This window comes from Triticum urartu, chromosome 2A (assembly GCF_056163025.1).
Source record: "Triticum urartu cultivar PI428250 chromosome 2A, HENAU_Tu73, whole genome shotgun sequence".
In the NCBI taxonomy this organism is placed as follows: Eukaryota; Viridiplantae; Streptophyta; class Magnoliopsida; order Poales; family Poaceae; genus Triticum; species Triticum urartu.
Window position 1 is genome coordinate 60,279,528 of NC_141874.1, and position 23,502 is coordinate 60,303,029.

The 23,502-nt window shown below is 45.2% G+C and overlaps 2 protein-coding genes and 1 long non-coding RNA gene across 5 annotated transcripts; all 3 read left to right on the forward strand.

Annotated features, from left to right (window-relative positions):
• The first annotated feature begins 8,370 nt into the window (after positions 1-8,370).
• LOC125535567 (Pentatricopeptide repeat (PPR-like) superfamily protein) lies at positions 8,371-13,229 on the forward strand. Of its 3 annotated transcripts, none has more exons than XM_087543081.1 (3): positions 8,371-10,971; positions 11,453-11,562; positions 12,078-13,229. In XM_087543081.1, the coding sequence occupies exon 1, from the start codon at positions 8,788-8,790 to the stop codon at positions 10,768-10,770; it is 1,983 nt and encodes a 660-aa protein (XP_087399207.1). In that variant the 5' UTR covers positions 8,371-8,787; the 3' UTR covers positions 10,771-10,971; positions 11,453-11,562; positions 12,078-13,229. The 3 variants fall into 3 exon arrangements, with proteins under 3 accessions (XP_087399207.1, XP_048554589.1, XP_048554590.1); XM_048698632.2 differs by having other exon boundaries at positions 12,091-13,229; XM_048698633.2 differs by lacking the exons at positions 11,453-11,562; positions 12,078-13,229 and having other exon boundaries at positions 8,371-10,443; positions 10,557-10,726.
• A 2,714-nt stretch (positions 13,230-15,943) lies between these two features.
• Positions 15,944-17,258, forward strand: LOC147983738 (uncharacterized). The gene is made up of 2 exons (XR_015615731.1): positions 15,944-16,691; positions 16,788-17,258. It is a non-coding gene; the product is annotated as an uncharacterized LOC147983738 (long non-coding RNA).
• A 1,739-nt stretch (positions 17,259-18,997) lies between these two features.
• On the forward strand, positions 18,998-20,586 carry LOC125535568 (galactinol synthase 4-like). The gene is made up of 3 exons (XM_048698635.2): positions 18,998-19,408; positions 19,514-19,975; positions 20,065-20,586. Exons 1-3 carry the CDS (start codon positions 19,103-19,105, stop codon positions 20,266-20,268), a joined length of 972 nt encoding a protein of 323 aa, XP_048554592.1. The 5' UTR covers positions 18,998-19,102; the 3' UTR covers positions 20,269-20,586.
• Positions 20,587-23,502: the final 2,916 nt, after the last annotated feature.

Here is a 23,502-nt window from a genome sequence, read left to right on the forward strand (position 1 = left end):
CAAAAATATGGTTTTACAACAATGTATATGCCTTCACCTAATACTACATCATATTATACAGCCCCTACACAATTGCAAAGTTTCGGCAACACCCATGTGCCATTGCCGAAAGAATCTAAAAGCATTGGGGGACAATCGTATCCGAAGTGGGCTGAAATTGAGAAAAAGATTAAAGCCAATTTCGCCGCTCGCCGCCAGAAACAAAAAGAAACAGAATTGGCTCAAGTGAAAGAAGCATTGCCAATTGGTAGGAGCAATGTAAAGAAAGATGATTCAGAACATGAAAGTACTCCCGTTAAAAGAGCCGAATCAAGAAGTATATATTCTGAATCCATCAAATGCAAAGAGGCAAGCATTATTGAGAAAGGGCATGGCAAGCATAGCAAAGCGACCATACATGATTTTTCTAAAGTTAATGGAACCTACTTCCTGCCCTATGAGTTTCGTGCCAAAGAAATTGATGAACTTTAAGGACAAGAACAAGTAGTCGAACAAAGTTCGGACGACAAAAATCTTCAATGTAATGATGCACGAAATCAAGAAAAAGATGATGAAGAAGCGTTGGGGAGCCATCCAAAGGCGGAGCAAGATATTGTTCAAGTCACACCACCATTGTGCTCTCCCAACATATTTGAAGAGATATGTTTAGCAAGTAATTTACCTATTTTCAGATTTGGTCAGGACTTTATTATTGATGCATCTATTAGAAAAATCCTCATAAGTAATTTTGAAAGACCAATGAAGAAGGGTAATTTACTTGCTAGCAATAAAGTTGTTATTGAGCATATCGGTCAACCCATTACGCCATTTATAAAGACCGATAGTGACTTATTATTACAGCCAAAGCTTTCCCCGTTGCTTTATCTAAAGTTCATATCTATTTGGGTAGCTTTGCTTATTTCATACTTGGCTTGCACTTGGTCTCAATTGAGACATGTGTGTTCTAACTATTTTCGTTTTAGAAATTTAAAGCCAAGATTAAATTCTGTTAAGAAAACCGATGCTAGTATAATATCTTATCCAAAGACATCGGAGATAGAGTGCAAAACACAATGCATAGCCGAATGGTGTGATGCAAAATCTGAACCATTCGTTTGCTTAATTCCAAAGCCGTTCTCACAGCAAGATCGGCTAGAAAACAAGAAGTATACCTTCAATTCAAGCATGTGTGATCAGATATTTGATTTCTTGCTGAAAAATAATTACATTACAATTCTTGACCACCATGTTAAGCCATCAATTCAAGGACGAATGTATTGTAAGTTGCATGATTCGTCCAAGCATAATTTTGAGGATTGCAACATGTTTCATCAAATAGTTAAATCGGCCATTGAAAAAGGACGATTGAAGTTTGTTGAAACACCAAGAGATGACCAGTCTATTCCGATTGGTCCCGATGGCAAAAAGTTTTTGCATCGGCTGCTTCAAGCCGATCCATTTAAAGAAAAGGTAAAAATTGCAGGTGATGGGATCAAGCTTTCAAGTAAAGAAGTTGTTGAAGAGCATAATGAACATAATCTTGAGGGCGAGAATTCCATCGAAGCTACAATGGAGATGCCAAGGACTGGGGGGCAACAAGCAAATTCAGACATCGGTGCAAGCACAACCAAAGGAAACAAAGGCCGCAATAAGCACAGGTGCAAGAAATTCAAGGTCACTTTTGCACAGTTATTAGATAAATATCAAAAGAAGAGTGAAGAGAAAAGTGCTTATCGGCCAACTAATGCAAAAGAGTCAACATCACCCCCTAGGCGCAAATCCAAGTATCGGTATTGGCAAAGTGAGAATCTCAATGGTGCATACTCATATCCTTATTTTGGGCCGCCAATGCCAATGTCGTGGATGCCTCCCAATGCTCAAATAAATCCATATCCATCATGGGACAGGTATGATGCAAGGGCACATTCTCCATATTATTATGAACCATCTCACCAATATTATGCCGCTTCAAGAAGACCAACGTTCAGTGAGCAATCATATGTTCAAGAACGTTTCAATAAAAAAGAATCAGTCCGGAGCACAAGGAAGAATAAGGAGGTGGTTGAGCAAGTCTACCGCGTCAAAAGAAATGGTCGTAAGAGTGCCACTTCATATATGATCTCAAATGAAAAAGAGCCAATTACAGTGTTGACATTGGCTACAAAAAGCAATGAGGCAATTCAATCAAGCGCCAAATCTGAAGGGAGGAAGTTGAGAGTGCACATGGTAAAACAAGAGTTGCCATTGCTTCAAACAAAATCACAGCCGGGGTGCCCACTCGGCTTATCATATTGGCAAAAGAAGAAATTGCAAAAACTTAGTGCACAAGAACTTGAGGAAAGGAATATGGCATGGGTTCCGAAAGGAAGTACCCAAAATAAGAAGTGTGTGCAAGCTTCCATTACAAGAAGTACAATAAAAGTGAATAGAGAGAAGGATGGAAGCAACAAACAATTAAGCCGAAGGAGTGCATCACAACATCAAAATCTTTGGTTAGCACATCATCCATTTTCTTCAACCATGCCATTGATGCCTTTGCCATGGAATTCATCCCTAGGTATGATCAATTACCCTCCATGGACTTATTTTCATCCATGGATGCAATATAGTCTTCTATATCATGAGAGGGTATTACCAAATCACCATAAATTTGATTAGCTACAAGTTTGTTGCTGGTCCAAAGAGCTGAAATACTTGATTTGTCATTTCATTTGTTTATTTCAGCTATACATGCTTTGGTGGATGAATTCTACATGAACCTTATGGAGGTGGCCGGTATTTATTTATCGCCCTAAGAATATGACAAAGCATGGCCGGTGTAGCATTATAACATCGTCCTTAGTTTAATTGGAGAGCAAGACAAGGTACATGTTCATGGAAATCTCTACGTATAATTATATTATGCTTGCATGGAGATGAAACATTATGACCGATGCCATTCAAAATATGTTGCATAGACTAATTCATAGAATTGAGTGGGTTTATGCTTTGATTTAATATATATGATTTGGCCTACGAATATTCAAGTCTATGAAGGTCAAATCATTGTTGTTTTACTATCGACCATCGGGTTTATGGCATGCATAATATTGATATTAGCCTTGGTCTTTCTAGTACTATGGAGATTATGTTTTGATGGTTGAATTCATAACAATGCCCAAGGTGTTGGTGTTGTTCATATATCTCCTTATGATGCTATTTTGTGAAGCCTCATGCCACTTAAAATATATATTTTTGCACAATAATCAAAGCCGAATATGCAATGTTATTCGGTTTGGATCTTTTGGGTGTCATAGGTGCTACGCACATTAAGGCTTTGGGTGATTCGTTATGAGTAGTGCAATAAATATCTAAGGGTCATCAATGTTTTGACGAATCACTAATAGTTTACCTTGAGGTATCTCTAGATATAAAATTTACCTTGGGTTTCTTTAATATTTCTCATATATCTAGACATGAAAATTGAATAGCAAATGAGTTGGCGCAACAAGCATCCGGCTACCATGTTGATCATGGTGTATTGCACATCTATCAATAGCCGATGCTTGATCTCACCGACATAGGTAAGGCCGAACCAAAGCCCATTGCTTCGGCCACTAATGAAATTTGTATGCAGGTGAAATAAAGGATTAGAGGGAATTCATTCTTAACTGTCTGCAAAATCCCAGCGAAAGGGTGAACAATATGGTTCGGAGGATGACTTTGAAATACATATCTATGGAAATTTATCACCGGATTGTTAATGAAATTGAGAAGGTTTCACCCAAGTTTGCATCAGAAAGTTCACACAAGACATGGTCGATATATACTTATCGTCCTAAGGACATATAGATGGCTGATGGAGTGTTGACATCGTCCTTAGAACAAACTTGGTACAAGTTATTTTTCGGCACGCTAGCTTTGCCGAAAAATAGGGGGGCATGTGTTGACGCTCAAAAATGGCACGTTTATAAAGAGTGGCTTGAAGCTATGTCAAGAGTAATTCAAACTTACTATTGAAAGTCACTATGAGATGGCTCTCTCCGAGAAGATCAAGATGAATATGAAGATGGTCTATAACGGAGTTCAGATGCAAAAGTTATGACAACTTCAGAGATGCTCATGTTGACACCAGATTAAAGAATGGCTTGAAACCCAATTAAGATGTCCTTATATGAAAAAATGATGAACATGAAAGTTGTGCGTCTCGTCGAAATGGTGGATTTTGATATAAAAATCATCTTAATCCGAGGTCGTATGCAACTTGTGAAGGCAAAACAAGGTCAGAAACAGAAGCTGCAGAGTCATTTCGGACCGACCGAGTTGATTTGATCGGTGAGATCGAGTTGGTCCGAAAATTTACCAGAGAGTTGGCAATGTTGACTCGGTAGGACCGAAGCAAACTAATCGGTAAGACCGAGATTGATCCGGAAATTACAGAAAGTTACAGAGAGAGTGGGCCACGTTCACTCGGTGGGACCGAAGCAAACCAATCGGTGAGACCGAGATTGATCCGGAAATTACCAAAGATTCGTGTCCGAGTTAGGTTAGGGTTTTTGATGTTTTGGACGGAATTTTTAGTCATTTTCTTGTACGGAAAGTCCAGCCGCCTCATAAATAGATGAGAGGTGACGGCCGATTGAACAACACACAATCGATCAAATCATCTATCACTTTTTATCTTTTATCTTTTCTCCTTAACCCTAGTTCTTCTTCTTCCTCGTTCTTCGTCTGTTCTTCTTGTTGCAGGGCGGCGAACCTCGAGGCCCTAGGGGCGATCAGGTCGACCTAGGGCAGCCCATAGCCGCCGCGCGTCCAGACGGGGTCCCTCCCGGGCGTGCGGGGTTTCGGGTCTTCAAAAGCGCCCACCGGATTGTCTTGCGTACCGCGCTTCCAGCGGGTCTCCTTCGACGTGAGCTGCGGTGCATCACCCTCGGCGTTGGAGGTACACGGTGACGTGTTCGTGTGCGAACACTGGAAAAAACCGTTTAAAAAGCCGAAAACGCGTGCGGAAAAATAAAAATAAAAAAATCCGAAGGGAGCGTCCAGAGCGCGACACGTGGCGAATGACTGAGAGCACGCCAAGTGGCGCTGATCGTTGCGAGGCTCCCGAAGGGGCGCTCGTTAACTAGTTGCTCCCACTAATTAAGGAATACTCTTTCGGGAGGCTGTTCAAGTGGGCTGGGAACGTGCCACTTGGCGCGCTCTCAAAAGCCGTTGCGTGTCGTGCTCTGGATGATCTTTTCAGATTTTGTTTTTATTTTTTTACGCGTTTTCGGCTTTTAGATTTTTTTTGGTTTATCGGTTTTCTCCTGGTTTTTCTTAGCTTTTGAATCAAAAAAACTTCCAAATTTTTTTGGACAAAAACACATTTTTTTGTTCCTTCCGCAAGAAGCACAAATTTACTTCTCGTGGAGGCACGATTCGCTTCCGCGAGAGGTTGTTCATGCCTCTCAGAAAAAAAAACTCAGCCCATTTCATCTGTGCATGAGGAAATTTCAGCCACTACTGCTGAAGAAAATGTTGCTGCTGAACATTTGAAGACGCAGACTGCCACTAAAGAGGAACCGGAAATTCCTCAGCCTGAAGAATCTGCGATTGAGATTCCTGAGGTCGTGATGCAACTCATTGACACTCCTCTGCCGAAGCCAAAGGATCCATTCTCATGCAAGCAAAAGTTCAAGGCTGATGATTTCTTCGGCGAGCACGTATTCTTCAAAGATTACAACCCATATAACTCTGCTCGCATTAGGAAGAGGCGTTTCTGTACTGCTAGTCAAACCAATTTCTATTCCTCAGTGCTGTTCAACAAGGAGAAAATCTTCTATCATGAGCATATTCCTCACGTGGACATGGAATCTCTGTCGTGCTTCGCACCAGTCCTTAGTGTTCTTCACGACGCTGGACTGTTAAAATTTTGCTCTGACATCTGCGATTGGAATGAAGAACTGATATCTGAGTGTTTTATGCTTTTGTTTGTTTCCATGCGTTGTTTGTACCAGGTTTTCATTGGTTTTCTTCGGTTTTTTATTTCCATCCTTTCTTTCTGTTTTTTGTTTTTCTTCCCCAGTTTTTTTGTTTTGTCAGCGTTTCTGTGTTTTCACTAGTTTTCTTTGGGTTTTTCTTTTTTAACACATGTCTATTTTTTTCAATGCACATTGTACATTTCTAGTGTACATGTGGAGCATCTTTTTGAAACATGTCGAACATTTTTTAAATACATGATATATATTTTCCAAATATATATTAGAATATTTTTTCCAATACATTTTAAACATTTTTTGAATAAATTGAACAGTTTTAATGGCAGTAATTTTTTTTAAACTAAACGAAAAATTCTTTACTATGTACAATTTTTTTAAATGTCACAGCAATTTCTGGAAACACGTACATATTTCTTTAAAATGTCAGGTACATTCTTTTGAATGGTATGAACAGTTCTTTTTATACTATGTGGACATTGTTGTACATTGTATCAACATTTATAAATATGTCATATGTGAACATTTTATAGATGTAATGTACATTTTTCTGAATGGCACAAAAAAATTTCCTCAACATTTTTTACATCGTATAAGCATTTTTATATGTATTTTTTAAAATGCACGAACAATTTTGAAGTGTCACAAACAATATTTAAATGTTATCAACATTCGGTAACAGATTATTTTCATTGCATTAACATTTTCCAAATTAATGTTATTTATTTTTAAAAATTTAATTTAATTTTTGAAATATATGTACTTAGAATTCTTTCGAACAAAAGAAATAAAAAAAGAATGAAGAAATAGAGGAGACAAACGAACTAACCTAAGCAGAAACCTAGTGGCGGAGACAGGAGGGACTGGCAGGGGCAATGGCCCCTCCTATGATCTACTATGTATTTACCCATCCTCTCAAATGTTAATAATATTTAAATGTTAAGGGGGATTTTTTTTTAAAGTACACGGGTTGGCCCCTGTTTTTTTTTAAAAAAGAGGCCCATGGCTTGCGCTCATGTATTGCGTGAGAGTGAAAATGCTGAAGCGCGTTAAAAAGTATGAACCAATTGCTTGACTGACACCAAGATAGTACATGATTTATACTTTGTGTTAAGAAGACAGAGCATGGCAAGACTATATGATTTTGTAGGGATAATGTTATTTAGCATTGATATTTTGAAAAACATGATTTTTATTGGCCGCCAGTGGCAGGAACCTGGGCGGGCCCAATTGAACATGGGCTTGAGGGGACGTTGGCTTCCATCTCGCGCCAATTCCGAAAGCAATTAATTAAGGAGTACTCTTTCGGGAGCCCATTCAAGGGTCACTTGAGGTGGGCTGGGAGTGTGCCACTTGGTGCGCTCTCAGAAGCTGTCGCGTGTCGAGCTCTGAGTGACCTCTTCGGATTTAATTTTTAATTTTTTGTACACGTTTTCGGCTTAGAATAATTTTTTTGGCTTCTTGGTTTTCTCTCGGTTTTTCTTAACTTTTGGAACAAAAAAACTTTTGATTTTTTTGCATGAAAAACATGTTTTTTTTGTTTTTTTTTCCGCAAGAGGCACAATTTTACTTCTCATGGAGGCATGAATTCGCTTCCGCAAGAGGTATGGTCATGAAAAAAAATGTTTTTCTCCTTCCTCGAGAGGCACGGATTTACTTTTCGTGGATCTACGGATTTGCTTATGCATCTCGCAAAAGGTAAAAAATAATGCGTTTTTTTCCACGAGGGGCATGGATTTACTTCGCGTGGAGACACGGATTTTCTTCCGCAAGAGGCAGGGCCATGCGTCTCGTAAAAGGAAAAAATGTGTTTTTTTTTGTCACGAGAGGCACGGATTTACTTCTCGTGGAGGCACATATTTGCTACCACAAGAGGCACGGTCGTATCTCTCGAAAAGGAAAAAAAAACATGTTTCCAGTTTGGTTTCCTTCATTCACTTTTTTCATGAATAAATTTTTGTCAAAATCTATCAACATGAGAGCTAGTTTTAAAAATCTCGACACAAAAAATCCAATGGTGAAAATGATTCGAGATTTGGACGCACGGTTTAAGAGATAAAATGTTTGGAATAAACGAATCTACAAAAAAAGGAAAAGCTCCCAGGTTGCAACAAGTGGTGCACGTGGGACACATTTCGCAACCTGGGAGAGGTGGGATGACCTAGTACTTCTTAATTAGTGATTTCGGCCGATTCTGCTGAACTCTTTCAAAAAAAGCTATCTCTCTAAAAAGGAAACTCAGAAGATAAGTGCCACACACGTGACACTTATCAGGGCCCAAAAGAAAATCCACTGAACCAAACAGGCCGATTGTGTTCATTGGATCCGCGCGACCGTACCTACTGCAGATGGGCCGATAAACAAACAAAATAGTTGGGCCGTGCACCACAGGTCAGTACATCGACTGGGCTATGATCCAACGAATGGACAGGTCAATCGACCGCCCTTTCTCTCCTCCTCCCCTCTAGACTCGAGTGAGGCACTGCCTCGCCGCCGCCGCCGCGCCGTCTTCCCGGCGGCCACCCACCGCTTACCATTTACCGCCGCTCCCCTGCTCTCCGCATCTCCCCCCGCCCCCACCCCCACCCCCTTCCACAGCATCTCCCATCCCGCCCTACCAATCAGCAGCTGGGCATCTAATCCAGCTCGAGGCTGCCGGCGCCGAGCCAGCGCTCACGGCGGCGCATCCTCACTGGCTCGGCACCCCGCGTTCCTTCTCGGTGCGCGGATTCGCTACGCATCCACCCCGGCACCGCGGTGGCGCCGCATCCGGCGTCCTTTCATCCGCGTCGCCTCCGGCCAGTGGCGCACCAGGTGTTCGACATCGTTCCCCTGAGGGAGTTCTGTTATGTTCTTGGCCAGACGACCGTCTGGGTTGTCTAATATCAGCAGGATCTGCATCCTCCACACCGTTTCTTGGATACTTTCATCGAGGCGGGCACGATTCAGCAGCGACAGCGATGACGCTGCCCGCAATTCTCTCGGCCGGCTGTCAGATCTTTTCCGGCCAGTCCGGATGGACATCAGCCGTATCATCTTGCGGGCACTTGAATCCGGTATGTGTCCGGAGTCGGTGGAGCTGGAGAGGCTCGACGTCGAGCTGGATCCTTTTGTTGTCAACTTGGTGGTCCGGGGCTTGTCGGACTCGGAGACAGCGGTGCGGTTTTACTGGTGGGCGGAGTCCCGTCCAGGATTCGATCATAGCCAGTTCGCAATAGCGTACATTGTGAGCTTGCTGTTTGTAGATGGAAATTTTGCTCTGTTGTCGGAGTTCCTGGGGACAGTGAGGAGCCAAGGGGTGGCACTTCATCGATCGTTATATCGGATCCTTTTGTCCGGCTATGTCCGAGCTGGCAAGTTTGATTCGGTCATAGAGACATTTGATGAGATGGTCATGTCAGGTTGCCGTGAGTTTGGTATCGATTACAATAGGTACATAGGTGTTCTAATTAAGAACTGTTGCTTTGATTTGGTGGAGAAGTATTATGGCATGGCGCTCTCGAAAGGTTTTTGTCTGACTCCATTCACTTACTCAAGGTGGATCTCTGCATTGTGTCAATCAAATAGGATTGAGCTTGTAGAGGAGCTTCTGGCTGATATGGATAGATTTGGCTGTTCTCCAGATATTTGGGCTTGTAATATATACATTGATTATTTGTGTAAACAGAACAGATTACATGATGCACTGCAGATGGTAGAGAAGATGCGGGGGAAAGGAACCAGCCCAGATGTTGTGACTTATACAACAGTTGTTGGCTGCTTATGTAACAATAAGAGGCTCTCAGAAGCAGTTGGACTTTGGGAAGAAATGGTGAAGATGGGCCTTAAACCAGATGTTGTTGCCTGTGGTGCACTGATCTTTGGGCTGTGCAAGAATAGCAAGGTTGAAGAGGCTTTTGAACTGGCATCAAGGATGTTAAGTCTGAACATAGAACTGAGTGTCTCAATATACAACACCCTAATAAGTGGCTTCTGGAGAGCTGGGAGCATTGATAAAGCCTATACCATCATATCATTCATGCGGGCAAACGGATGTGAGCCAGATGTTGTTACATATAATATCCTCTTGAATCATTACTGCACTATAGGTATGATAGAGAAAGCTGAAAAATTGATAACAAAGATGGAAACAAGCGGTGTAAATCCTGACCGATACAGCTATAATCAGTTGTTGAAAGGGCTCTGCAAAACTCATCAACTGGACAAGGCATTTGCTTTTGTTTCTGATCATATGGAAGTTGGTGGGTTCTGTGATATTGTATCCTGTAACATATTGATTGATGCATTTTGCAAGGCCAAAAAGGTAAAATCTGCACTGGACCTGTTCAAGGAAATGGATTATAAGGGAATGCAAGCTGACGCTGTGACATATGGGACTCTGATCAATGGTCTTTTCAGTATAGGATACTATAATCTAGCTGAAGAACTTTTTGAGCAGATGCTGAAGGCTCAGATTGACCCTAATGTTAATCTGTACAATATTATGCTTCATAACCTGTGCAAGGTTGGTGATCTCAAACGTGCTCAGAAAATATTCTTGCATATGATTCAGAAGGAAATCTTACCTGACACTGTTACTTATAATACACTCATATATTGGCTTGGAAAAAATTCAAGAGCAATGGAAGCTCTTGATCTCTTCAAGGATATGAGGACAAAGGGAGTAGAACCAGATAGTTTGACATTCAAGTATTTGATCAACGGCCTCCTGGACGAGGGAAGATCTACACTAGCTTATGAGGTATGGGAATATATGATGGAAAATGGTATCATTCTCGACAGAGAAGTTTCTGAAAGGTTGATAAGTGTGCTGAAATTTGAGAACAAGTAGCAGCCAAGTTCTTGGAGAGGTTTAGCCACTCGAAGCTGTCCTGTCTCTGCCACCTCCGCGCACCTACCTTAAGAGCGTCAGTAGTTGATTCTAAGAGCATCACTTTGCAGTTACATACAACATGGATGCCCTCCTCCCTTTATGCATAGCTGGACCAGACGTCCAGACCATGGCAGACACATGAAAGTAGCAATGGACAAGGTAATCCTCCTTTTGACCTTCTGATTTATGGGCATTGTGCTAGCCTTTGAGATGTACTCCCTCCGTTCCAAATTACTCGTCGTGGTTTTAGTTCAAAACGGTGGAGTACACAACAGACATTTACTCCCTCCGTTTCAAAATAAGTGTTGTGGTTTTAGTACAAATTTGAACTATAATCACAACACTTAATTTGGAACGGAGGGAGTAATTGTGAAGCAAAGGCAATCCTGTTGAACAAGTGGACAGTCTAAGATTTTTTTAGAGCTGGAGAGCCAATATAATCCTTGTTATAATAGCTAAGGATCTTTTCAGATTCTAGCTGAAGACATACACCTGATAAACATTGCCAAAAGCAATGTAAGGTAGTGATGACTTTATAACTTCTTGTTTGATTTAAGTTGGTTCATGCCTAATTTTTTCGGATCTCTCGTACATGCATATTTGTTTAATACACTGTATAACACTTCTCTAAAAATCACAGGTGTGGTCTCCAATGCTTCTACAACAAGTTTAATGTTGGTCCTGAGTTCTGAACTTTCTTATGAGAAAGTCTGCAAGGCTGCTGCCTTCAGCATACAATATAATCCTGAGGTGCATATGACTTCTGGCACTGCTTTTCATTCGACTTCAATTGTATACAGCGAAAGAGAACTTTTCCACCATAAAACCATCAAGTTGTAACTCTGATCTAAATACCTCATCGCTATATAACAAAACAAACTACTTCTATCAATACCTAGATTTTCTGTTGTGGAAGTTGCAACATCAGGTGCATCACATATGTTATTAGCAGCTAGGTTTAGAAGAATATAAGTCTGAAGCTTTAAAACATGGATCAGGTGCATCACATATGTGCTATATATAACTCCTATGCTATAGTTTGAATCCACACTCCAGTGTTTCATGATCATTGTAGTTTAGCTACTTGAAGCTGCACTTAACATCACGATGCCAACTGCATAGACAGTACTTCTGCATTGCATGTGACTGCTGTTGATTTGTCCCTATTTTTGCCGCCTGTACCAAAATGAACTAACATCTTGCATTTCCATGTTCTTAGTCCAGTCGCCTGTTTTTCCTTCCATATCCTTTTGTTCTGAATGCAGGCTATGATTGCAGGGCAGGAACAAGAGCTTGTTTCTGACTTTCCATGATACAAACTTCTCTGCACGTGAACAGGCTATATTCAGTTCTGTAGGCAGTTGCAATGATTTCATCTATATCCCTAAGGGCTCCTGGGTCTGAATAGTGAATACTTCAAGAGTGAAGAGTGTGGCAATGAAGTGTCTTGAGAAAATAGTCTTATATCCTCCGATGACAGGTTGGTACCTTTGGGGCATTCAGCAGAGTTGCTTACCGTGGTACATATAACACGGTGGCAGTACTAGAGGAAGGGCCTGGGAAGAGGATTGGAAACTAGATTTGCCGGTCGAAAGTCTATCATTCCTGTGGTCATTTTGTCATAGCAGTCGCCTATTGCATCACATTAGATGTGTGGTATGCAACATGTTTTTCGAAGATGGGGCCATTTGTTTTTCATGTGCAAACGACGTTGGAGAGCTGTCCAACTGGAGCCGATTCAGGAGGAACTTGCTGAGTGCTCGTTGCTGATGGTGGTCGTGATACAGATCCTTCAGCTACCGAGTGAGCAAATGATGCGTAGTTGTGTACTTTCCTCTGCTGCTGATGGGCTGCAAGAAATAAAATGAATCATGCGGAACCCTAGTGTCAGTCGATGAGTTTTTGTACACGATGGGCTAGCATATTTCTGAGTGGAAAGAGTGCTGCTGTCCAGACACCAGCACCTGCAGGCCACATCATGATCATATGGCGCTTTCTCGAGGAACCCAGGACAGACAGTTGGGGTTGAGTCAAAAGGCAAGAGGAGCTAAGCATCACTTAGGTGACAAAGGTGCAAGCCTTCTGGCCTCTCATGTTGCGGAGCTTTCAAAACTGTTGAGATCCTGGAACCAGATGATGCCAGATGTTTGAAGGTTTCTCAAGCTGTGCTTGTCTTCGTCTTCGGCACTGAAACAATGTAGAATTCAAAATCAGATTTTGTCCCCCTGTGGAGATTGAGGATTTTGCCTCCTTTTCTTTTTTATTTCTCAGTTTTGATACTGGAATAGACCTGCAGTAGCTGCTGACACGGAGAGTTTTGTGGTAGGGTTGACAAGCCAATCGATGTTGTATCTGTTGTACAGTATCATCCCATAAACATACAAATGAATCAAATCAGTCAGGGTTTTCCTCATCAATCTTAAATATCTACTATGTGTGTCATCCTTAATATTTTTTTGTTGATTTTCCAATGATCATGTATCTTTGCCTGCTTTTTAATCATTTTTTTAGGATTTATGGATCATTAGTCGGATAAACTATTTTGGTAGAGCTGTCTTATTGCTAATCTCTGCAAACATGCAGCATAATTGTCAGAATCATTCTCCTCCTGCATTATGCAAATATATTTGCACCTTCTTTTTCATTCTGAATTTATCTGTACATGTTACACAGTTATCTCCTTCTGTTCTAAAATGAGAAGGAATTTCTTTTTATCACGTTGTTGAGAATCCAGGCTAGTTCGTTCTGACATTATCACGAGCTTGCCATTCTGGGTTCAACTGTGACTTCAGCTTTGCAGAGGCTGTAAATGTCGGACAATGCTAGAGATCAGAGATCAGCGGCGCAAGACATAATATCACATGACAAGTTATCACCTGCAACTTCACAAGCAGCTCACAGACAGATCTGGATGAACCTTCACAACTGCAAGAGTGGGCAGAAGGAATATATATAGTTGGGTACCTGTGGAAAAAATGGAATGCTCACAAGTGCAATTAAGGTGGCAATCTATTTGTATGCATCAGAAGAATATGGACTTCAGTAAAGGCAGAGAATTATCTGGATCAGTTACTGATGTCAACATCGTTTGCAGCCTTGATATCTGCGAGGACCTTGACAAGCCAGTGCCCGGGGGGATATCTGAAGTGTCGAATAAATGTGTTGATCTGAATGTAGAAGGTCCATCAAGTAGTCCTAGAATAAAAGAAGAGCTAGGATGCAGTTCTAGCACATCAGATGCAGCATGTTAATTTATTGAGCTCTACATGCAGTGCTCTAGGAAAAAACTTAGCAAGGACAAGATGGTCTTGGACTGCGAGTCCCTGGGGACAAGTGACGCAGCTAGTGCGAATTCCCGGTGCACACAACCCTTGAGCCATTCATCTGAGTTTCCATGTCCTTCTCGGATACTAAGAAACTGTTTGGTGTTGGCTGAACATAGTGGGGCCAAGGCTTTGCGTGCCCAGGTTAGGCAACTAGCTGAACCTTCTTCAAGCCAATCTGATGAAGCCTCCAGCTAGCAAAATCAAGCATCAGGCCGAGCCACTTGACTATGGAAGAGTAATATGTGGTGAAAATTGGTGCAGTCATCAAGCTATCTTCCCAAAAGGTACACACACTGAATGGTGTAGTGAGTATTTTCCATGGCCTGTAAAAGTGTTAAAATTAAGAGAAAGTGATATGTTTTCAGTTTAGAGGTCGAGTGACATTCCACGGCACACCAGATCAAACAAAAATATGCTGCTACATCTCACAAGTTGTTGATGCTGGACTTCTCGGACCATTGTTTAGGCTATTTGTAATTCTAAATCCCTCTCCTATTGTCAGTCTTTTGACCCCATTTGCTTTATTGGGGGTCACATGTCCCAGATCAATCACAGGTGGCTGTGGTCTGTGGAGGAGCTTCCTGCGGTTTCTCTTGCTCACGTTTACAATTGCAAAGTTGGGATGATGCGAGAGAAGCAACATAGAGCTGGAAAATCTGGCGTTGTTGCTTTATTATTCAGTAACTCTCGGCTGTCGGTGCAAGTTTCTGAATGTGAGCGGCAGGCGTGTATGTCTAGACAGGCCAGGCCTGTCTGTCAGGGAGGCTGGGCCGATGCTGGATGCACAACCTGGAGTGCATTCTGCTGCTGTCACTGCAGCATACGTGAGCAGCCTCGTTGTCTTTGTCTCCTGTATTGAACAATGTAGAATTCAAAATCAAATTTTGTCCCCGGCGGAGGTTGAGGATTTTGCCTCTCTTTTTTCTTCTCAGTTTTGATACTGGAATAGACCTGTAGTAGCTGCTGACAAGGAGGGTTTTGTGGTAGTGTTGACAGCCAAATGATGTTGTCTGTTGTACAGCATCATCTCATAAACATACAAATGAATCAAATCAGTCAGGGTTTTCTCCCTGAATCTTAATTTCTATTGTGTTGTTTCATGTTCCTTAATATTTTTTTTGTCAATTTTCCAATGCTCATGTATCTTTGACTGCTTTTTTATCATAATTTTTCAGGATTTATAGTTAGATTAGTTGTCAGATTTCCTATTAGAGCTGTCTTATTGCTAATTTCCGCAAACATGCAGCATAATCCTCAACATGAGGAATCATTATCGCCCTTCATTATGCAAATATATTTGCACTTTCATCCATTTTCATTCTGAGTTTCTCTGTACGGGTCACACAGTTTGTCCCCTTCTGTTCTAAAATCATAAGGAGTTCCTGTTTACTGTGTTGTTCAGAATTCAGGCGAGTTTGTTCGGACATTACCATGAGCTTACCATTCTGGGTTCATCTGTGGCTTCAACTTTGCAGATGCTGTAAATGTCGCTACCCTGGACTGGCTGCCCATGGACAATGTGCTGTTGAGCTTACAGAGATCAGCCGTCCAAGACATCAATATCACATGACAAGTTATTGCTCACAACTGCAGAAGCAGCTCTCAGACATGGACGAACCTTCACAACTGCAAGAGTGGTCAGAAGGAACATATATGGCTGGATACCTGTGGAAAAAATGGAGTGCTCACAAGTGCAATTAAGGTACTTCATTCAGGCCTGTATTATTTGTTAGTTCTCTCAAAGAACTTAACTATTACTTATACTCTTGGCTCCAATGTTTTAGACAAGAATTAGAATGGTCGGTGCAGCACGGGAGGTGAATGCTATTTCGCAATGTATAAGAAGATGGATCAAGATTATGATTCACCATTCAGTGGATCGCAAATGCTTTTCATGCTTTTATGATCTTCATTTATCTGCTGTCAGTTGCCAATGCTCGCCAAACCATTTATCTGCTGAATGCTCTTGTTGCAGCTCTAGAGGGAGAACCAGCTGCAGTCTAGCAGTGGAGACAGTACGATGTAGTCTTTGCCAATCTATTTCTATGCAGCAGAAGAAGATGGACTTCATTCAGTAGAAGCACAGAATTATCTGGATCAGTTATCGATGCCGACATCGATTGCGGCTTTGATGCCTGGCAGGAGCCCAGGACCTTGACAAGCCAGCGCCCAGCGGGATATCCGAAGTGCAGAATATGTGTTGATCTGAAAGGTCTATCAACTAGTCCTAGAACAGAAGAAGAGCCAGTATGCAGTCCTAGCGCATCAAATGCAGCATGTTAATTTCTCAAGCCCTACTGCTACATGCGATGCTTCAAGAACACCAACAGGGTCTAGCCTAGCTTCCAAAATTAGCAGGAGTATTGACATTGAATACAGGGTGGCCACGGCTTCTCCTGCCCCTGCTAGTCAGCTGGCGAAAGCTTCTTCAAGCCAATTTGATGAAGTCTCCAGCCAGCAAAATCAAGCATCGGGCTGAGCCACCTGACTACAGAAGAGTAATTTCTGCCGCAGAAACTGGTGCAGGCAGCCATCAAGCCATTCTCCCCAAAGGTACACACACTAAAATAGTGTAATACTGCAATGAATATATTTTTTGCATGGCACGTAGAAACGACTAAAAATTAAGAGAAAATGACATCGTTGCAGGATTTAGGAGTCGAGAGACATTTCGCGGCGCACCAGACCCAAGAATATGCTGCTGCGTTTCAGAAGCTGTTGTTGCTGGGCTTATCAGACCGATGTTTAGGGGTATCTGTAATTTCAAGTACCTCCTGTTTTCCCCATTAGCTTTGTTACGGGTCACATGACAGCTTTCTTCCCAGGTCAATCGCAGATGGCTGCTGTCTGTGGAGGAGCTCCCCGAGGTTTCTCTCGCTCACGCTTCACCAACGCAAAGTTGGGATATGTGGAGCTGGAAAATCTGGCCTTCCTGGGTTATCATTCAGTATACTCTGTGCACTCTCGACCGTCGTTGCAAGTTTCTGTATAAGCATCAGAAATTCAGAATGTGAGCAGCGGGCCTGTATGTCTGTGTAGACGGGCCAGGCCTGTCAGTCCTCAGGGGGAGGAAAGATGGGCTGGGCCGGGCCGGTACTGGACGCGCGAATTGAACCACAGCATGCTGCTGCGGGGGGTACGCGCGCGGTCTGGCTCGTCTCCAAATGGCCGATCAGTATGAATACCACCTCCACCTCCATGATTCTCCAAAAAAAAAAAACCTCTACCTCCATGGATAGGGCGGCACACGCGCAAGGGCCGCGCCGGCCACGCCCAAGATCTATCTATACCCATAGGCGACCGGCGACGAGAGAGCTGTCAGCTGCCCCTGCAAAGGAATCAACGAACAAACCAGACGAGCTCAGCCCAGCCTGCCTACCTGCTACTGCTAAACCATCTTCGTTTCCAAGTGCCAAACACGTGGTGGACTGCGCTTTCGCCGTCCAAATCTCGCTCGCCGGACACCCGCCATTTTTCCTCTCTTTCATTCACTGATGACGACGAAAAAACCGCTCGGCCGATCGCAACTCGACGGAGGGCGACGTGGCGTCGACGGGAGAAAACAAACACGTCTCTTTGCTTGCTGCCGCGTCGGCCTCTTCGCGGTGTGGTTGCACTTGCTAGTAATTAATTAACCGGTCGCACACACCACGTACGTTATCCAGGGAACAGTGCCGACGCCAACTGCCGCACCGGCCATGAGCTGACCAGTACGTTACGTACTACTCCCTCCGTTCGAAATTACTTGTCACAAAAATAAATGTATTTAGACGTATTTTAGTTTTAGATACATCTATTTTTGAGGCAAGCAATTTCGACCGGAGGGAGTACTAGCTGCCAGTTGAGTGCGTCCAAAGGAGTTAGCTGGGATCTGGTCCGATTCTTCTTCCACGAAGGCAGGCGGGGCATGCCCAGCCCACGTACCCTCACCCTACATCGTTACACGTACGCACCAGTACCACCATACTGCACTACTTTACCCTGGATAATAGTGTACGAGTTCCTCTGATCATGGTTACATTATCCTTTGTGAACTTATAACACACCATGTCATTGGCTCATTTGACCGCGCCATGTGCTGATTAAATTGTCTCGCCGTCCGTCGATGGCTCCATCCACATGGTTTCCTGTGCATGGACCATGCCTGAAGGCTAGCTCGACCGGCCAAGGTTACGTCCATCGCCCGGCTGTCGCGGAGAGCCGGAGACATTTTATTGCGATGGATGCCGGTTGATTTGACAGCGCATGAAGGCGTGGGAAGAAATACGGGGTACATTTCACCGGACGCGCGCGTCTCCATCGCGAGGTCGGTTGGACTGCACTTCGCCAGGAAATTTCACCCTTCCTAAAACCGACGACATACCTCCCGCTCCAATTGGAATGGAATTTTGGAATGGGTCGGTGAACGTGATCCGGATTGGATATATACTAGTATAAACCGCTTGATTATCTGTTTCCCGTCTAGTGGTACATGGCATTTAATACAGTGCTAGCATATACCAAAGTCAAAATAGAATATGCCACCATCCGTTGACAAATCATAGACCATGGTAAAAAAAATGGACGGTGATTTAATATCACGCCCAAATCACTTCTTACCGTCTCTAATTAAGATCGTCAGTTACCATACAACATGCTTACATTATCTCAGATAAGAGATAGGGGGATCTTAGAAAAGTATCCACCCAAGAGTAAAAACGAAATGAAGGGGCGGTAAAGAAGACATAGCTAGGAAAGTCCTTCTCAGACATTCCAATATCCAGGCTCCCTTTTTTTACGCTTCCCATTTCGTGGCCTGATCTGCTCGACGCCTCGACCCACCCACGCCCCCATTGCCTATATAAACACCGGCCAGCTCCACCACCAAGCATCCATCGAACAAGCACGCACAAGTCCACAACACACATCAAACACATCCCATCCATCCTTTGATTTGAAGCAAGACAAGAGAGACCGAGCGAGCAATGGCGCCCATGCTCAAGCGGATCGCGGAGGACGAGCCCAAGAAGGCGGCGTACGTGACCTTCCTCGCCGGCTCCGGCGACTACTGGAAGGGCGTGGTGGGGCTGGCCAAGGGCCTCCGCGCCGTCAAGTCGGCCTACCCGCTCGTGGTGGCCGTGCTCCCCGACGTCCCCGAGGACCACCGCCAGAAGCTGCTCGCCCAGGGCTGCGTCGTCCGCGAGATCGTGCCCGTGTACCCGCCGGAGAGCCAGACGCAGTTCGCCATGGCATACTACGTCATCAACTACTCCAAGCTCCGCATCTGGGAGGTACGTACATCACCTACTTATTGCTAGCTTGATCCATCGTCTCTTCATTTTCATCCTTGGCTTGATGCTGACGACGATGAGGTCTGTGGTGTATGTACTATGCAGTTCGTGGAGTACGAGCGGATGGTGTACCTGGACGCCGACATCCAGGTGTACGACAACATCGACCACCTCTTCGACCTCGAGATGGGCCGCTTCTACGCCGTCAAGGACTGCTTCTGCGAGAAGACGTGGAGCCACACGCGGCAGTACGAGATCGGCTACTGCCAGCAGTGCCCGGACAGGGTGGTGTGGCCGGAGCGTGAGCTCGGCGTGCCCCCGCCGCCGCTCTACTTCAACGCCGGCATGTTCGTGCACGAGCCCAGCATGGCCACCGCCGAGGCCCTGCTTCAGAAGCTCGTAGTCACCGACCCCACCCCGTTCGCCGAGCAGGACTTTCTGAACATGTTCTTCCGGGACGTGTACACGCCCATCCCGCCCGTCTACAACCTCGTGCTCGCCATGCTCTGGAGGCACCCCGAGAACGTCCAGCTCCACAAGGTCAAGGTCGTCCACTACTGCGCCGCGGTACGTCGTTGCTTCACATCTTTGTCATATAACACGATATTATGATTCTCATCTCGCTCGATGCTGATCGATGCTTCCATGGCATGCAGGGTTCGAAGCCGTGGAGGTACACCGGCGAGGAGGCCAACATGGACAGGGAGGACATCAAGATGCTGGTCAAGAAATGGTGGGCCATCTACGACGATGAGAGCCTCAACTACAAGCCTGCAGCCGACGAGGCCACCGACCCGCTGCGTGCTGCCCTCGCCGAGGTCGTCGCCGTCAAGTCCTTCCCTGCGCCATCGGCTGCGTAGTCATCGCCTCTCAGTTAGGCGTATGTTCTAATAAATACGTAGGAATCCACAATCAGAGATTTCCTCAGTACGTAATATCGTCGTCGATTTAGTATCTGCACGTTTTGGTATTGTAGATCATCAATCGAACATATATATACAGTGTTCTTTTCTTGATTGAGGCACGGTTATCATAGTGTTTTTCGGTTTGTATAATGAAGGATTTTGTAAACACGTGCAAGCACGCGGTTGGTCCAACTACTATGTTTATAGATCGACCTGCTACGTATACTACACGTATGCATGGCCCAAACGTTTTGGAGATATTTTCCCAACTGATTCTGTGGTGTCACCTGTGATCGCCGTATCCCTTTGTATATTCATTGGATTCTCATTTCGCTGCTGTCTTGTTGGGTGGTGTTCCCCTTGCTGTCTACGTGAGTTGAGTTTGTCCTACTTTGCGACCAACACCAGCTAGTAGAAGTAGTAGTAGATGTTAGCTCAGTCGATCAAGTTGAAGCGATGGAGACGAGGCGACCAACCAAAACGGGAGATGGTCCGTTTCTTTCGTTTGGACTTAGCGCGCGCGTGCATCGCTCTCGTCGACGGCGAGGCCTGGCCGGTAGCGAGGCGACGGCTGTCCGGCCTCCTTGTCGACGTGAAAGGCTCCGTCCGCCCGGTGGCCCGGCCGGACGACGATGCTCCCGTTTCGTCCTCGGCATGTCCAAATCGCCTCGGTGGCGCGTCCATATGCACGGCCGCGACAGCCGGCCAACTTCCGCGGGACCGACGTCGTCGTCGTCGCTCCTACAACGACGGGTTCCTCGTCTATTTCGTCAACACCGCGCTAGCTGCTCCTTCCCTGCGAGCCATGGCACGGGGAGGGCTGACCTGGGAAACGTAGCTAGCTTGCCACCGGACTAGGGCGAGATCGAGCTCCTCCGTACGGTGCGGCTCGCCGAGGCTGGCCGGCCCCGCGGTCAACTATGGACCGAGCCTGGATTTGATTTTGATCTGCGCGCGCGTGGTGGCTACCGGCCGGGCAGCGACCTGTGGAGCCACTGCCGGCGATCGGCGTGATCGGTCATCTCGGGATGCATGCACGGCTCTGGCCGGCCGGTGCACACGTTGCGTCGATCCTTACCACTAGCTAGCTAGGTACCGCGTACATGCGCGCCGGCCTCGTCGTGTCGAGATCGTCGTCGCGTGCACCGTCCAATTCCATGTGCACGCGCGGGCCCTAGCTTGACGTGGTACAGCGTGCGTCGTCCTCGTCGGCACGGGCTGACGCCGCATGGAGCAATTAACTAAGCCAGTGACCGCGAGCCGCCGGCCATCCAGCGTTCGCCGACAGCGCGTCGGCGTCCTGGGCGTGACGTGCGTGGTATATATATCCAATCCAGCATGGGCTATACATAGCTTATTGAGAACAGCACTAGTATAACAGTGACATGGTATGACAGTTGATGCTGCTACGTTCAAAGCATTCGGTTATTTTAACTGAAAAAGGGGATCACGGCCGGGCCGAGCGATGCACATGCACATAGGCGCCCTGCTCGCTAGGTATACTAATGTCGGTAGGTGGCTGCTGGTGTCCCATGCTCGTGGCTACTTACGCTCATCTACTAATAACTTTGGTGCTGACCGCAGCGTGCTATATCCCGTAACTGCGTCCCCCGTTGGCGTGCAGCAACGGTCACTGCACCGTGTATCTTTATCGTATGTGATGCATTTTGTCAAAGCCAGTAGTACCCCGTTTCCCAGAATTTCGAAGCCACGTACGTCCAGTCTTGACAGACCAAAAGTGCATTGGACGGATTAAACTGGCAGCTAGCGTGTTCCCTGTCGTGCAGGGTTTATATCGCGAATCTGTAATCACTACAGTATACAGTACAATTCACACTGCAGAGTGAACAGTCAAGCTAGCAGCTCGCCTTGAACGAGCATGGCAGCATGCATGCAGCTCAGGGCACACACAGCACATGCGTCCCCCCACACAAAATGTCAACCCGAAGCTTCAGCAGCCGGCTGCCGGAGAGGCGGGGACCGAGAAGATGCTACTAGCTAGGCACTCGTCAGCACCGCGCTGCTCCCTACGAGACACGGCACGGCACGGCCGGCGAGGATGACATGACGAGCGTCATTAGCCTCAGGGCGAGGGCGGTGGAGTGGACATGCGAGCTGCTTCGAGAACCCTAATCTCTGACCAGCTACCTTAATTAACAAGCTTAAGCTGCATGCGAACAAATGTGGAGTGACTCTGCCGGAGAGAGACCCGACAAGCATGTACTCACCGCTGGTAAACTTGATCCAATCGAGCCACGCGAACAACGTGGAGGTGTGTTGCACACTTGCCATCACCTTTACCAAAAAAAGGCTCGCGCCTTATAGATAAAGCAACGATCATCATACAACTCGGCAACACAATACGCACACTAAAGACAAGATACAAGGGTGCTTGAACAACCACACAACCACAAGCCACTTCAAGCAAACTAAAACTAGGAAAAAAGAGCATCGCTTGAAGTCGTCGGGGCCTCAACCATAAACGAGTCACCGCCAAGAGATGAGTGCCTTCAAGAAGGAACAACATCGAAGGCACAGAAGAACCGCAAAAACACCTTCAAGAGTTTCCATCCCGGCAAGCCCTATGCACCTCCAAGACGTACTAGAAAAAGCGCCCAAAACACCTACCGCACTACCGTCACCGACCGCCGTACAAATGGCCACCACTTCACCCGCGCGACCATGGGAACCAGCCAACACCCGAGCCACACAAGCTCCACCCACGATCACCATGACTCCCACTACTAAGATCGTCGCCTCCACATTCACGGCCCTTAGTCCATTCCTGCCTCACGCTTGCAATGACACTACTAGAAAAAAGGTTGTCAGTGATGCACCTATTTTGGCTATTAATGACACACTATAGGTGCGTCACTATTATCACGCCACTACTAATAAATAGTAATGGCGCACGCCTAGTGCACCACTGTTAATCTACATAACAGTGGCGCACCACCTGGTGCATCATTACTATCCCAGACACTAATGGCGCAGTTAAAGTGCGCCATTACTAGGCCCAGAAGTGCGCCACTGCTGTTACTCCAAAGGGCCACGTGTACCTTGTGCTCTGGGTAACTAATGGCACACTTTTAGATAATGCGCCACTGGTGTGTTTATTTCTGTGCGCCACTGAAGTGCAATATGGCGCGCCACTAAAGTGCAATATGGTGCGCCACTACTATGAATATT

What these genes read in the sequence shown, in the direction of transcription:
- LOC125535567 (XM_087543081.1), top strand. Translation starts at nt 8,788, where the DNA reads ATGTTCTTGGCCAGACGACCGTCTGGGTTGTCTAATATCAGCAGGATC.
- LOC125535568 (XM_048698635.2), top strand. Translation starts at nt 19,103, where the DNA reads ATGGCGCCCATGCTCAAGCGGATCGCGGAGGACGAGCCCAAGAAGGCG. An exon ending in CCAAGCTCCGCATCTGGGAG is followed by an intron (nt 19,409 to 19,513) that starts GTACGTACATCA and finishes TGTACTATGCAG; the next exon opens with TTCGTGGAGTACGAGCGGAT. An exon ending in TCGTCCACTACTGCGCCGCG is followed by an intron (nt 19,976 to 20,064) that starts GTACGTCGTTGC and finishes CATGGCATGCAG; the next exon opens with GGTTCGAAGCCGTGGAGGTA.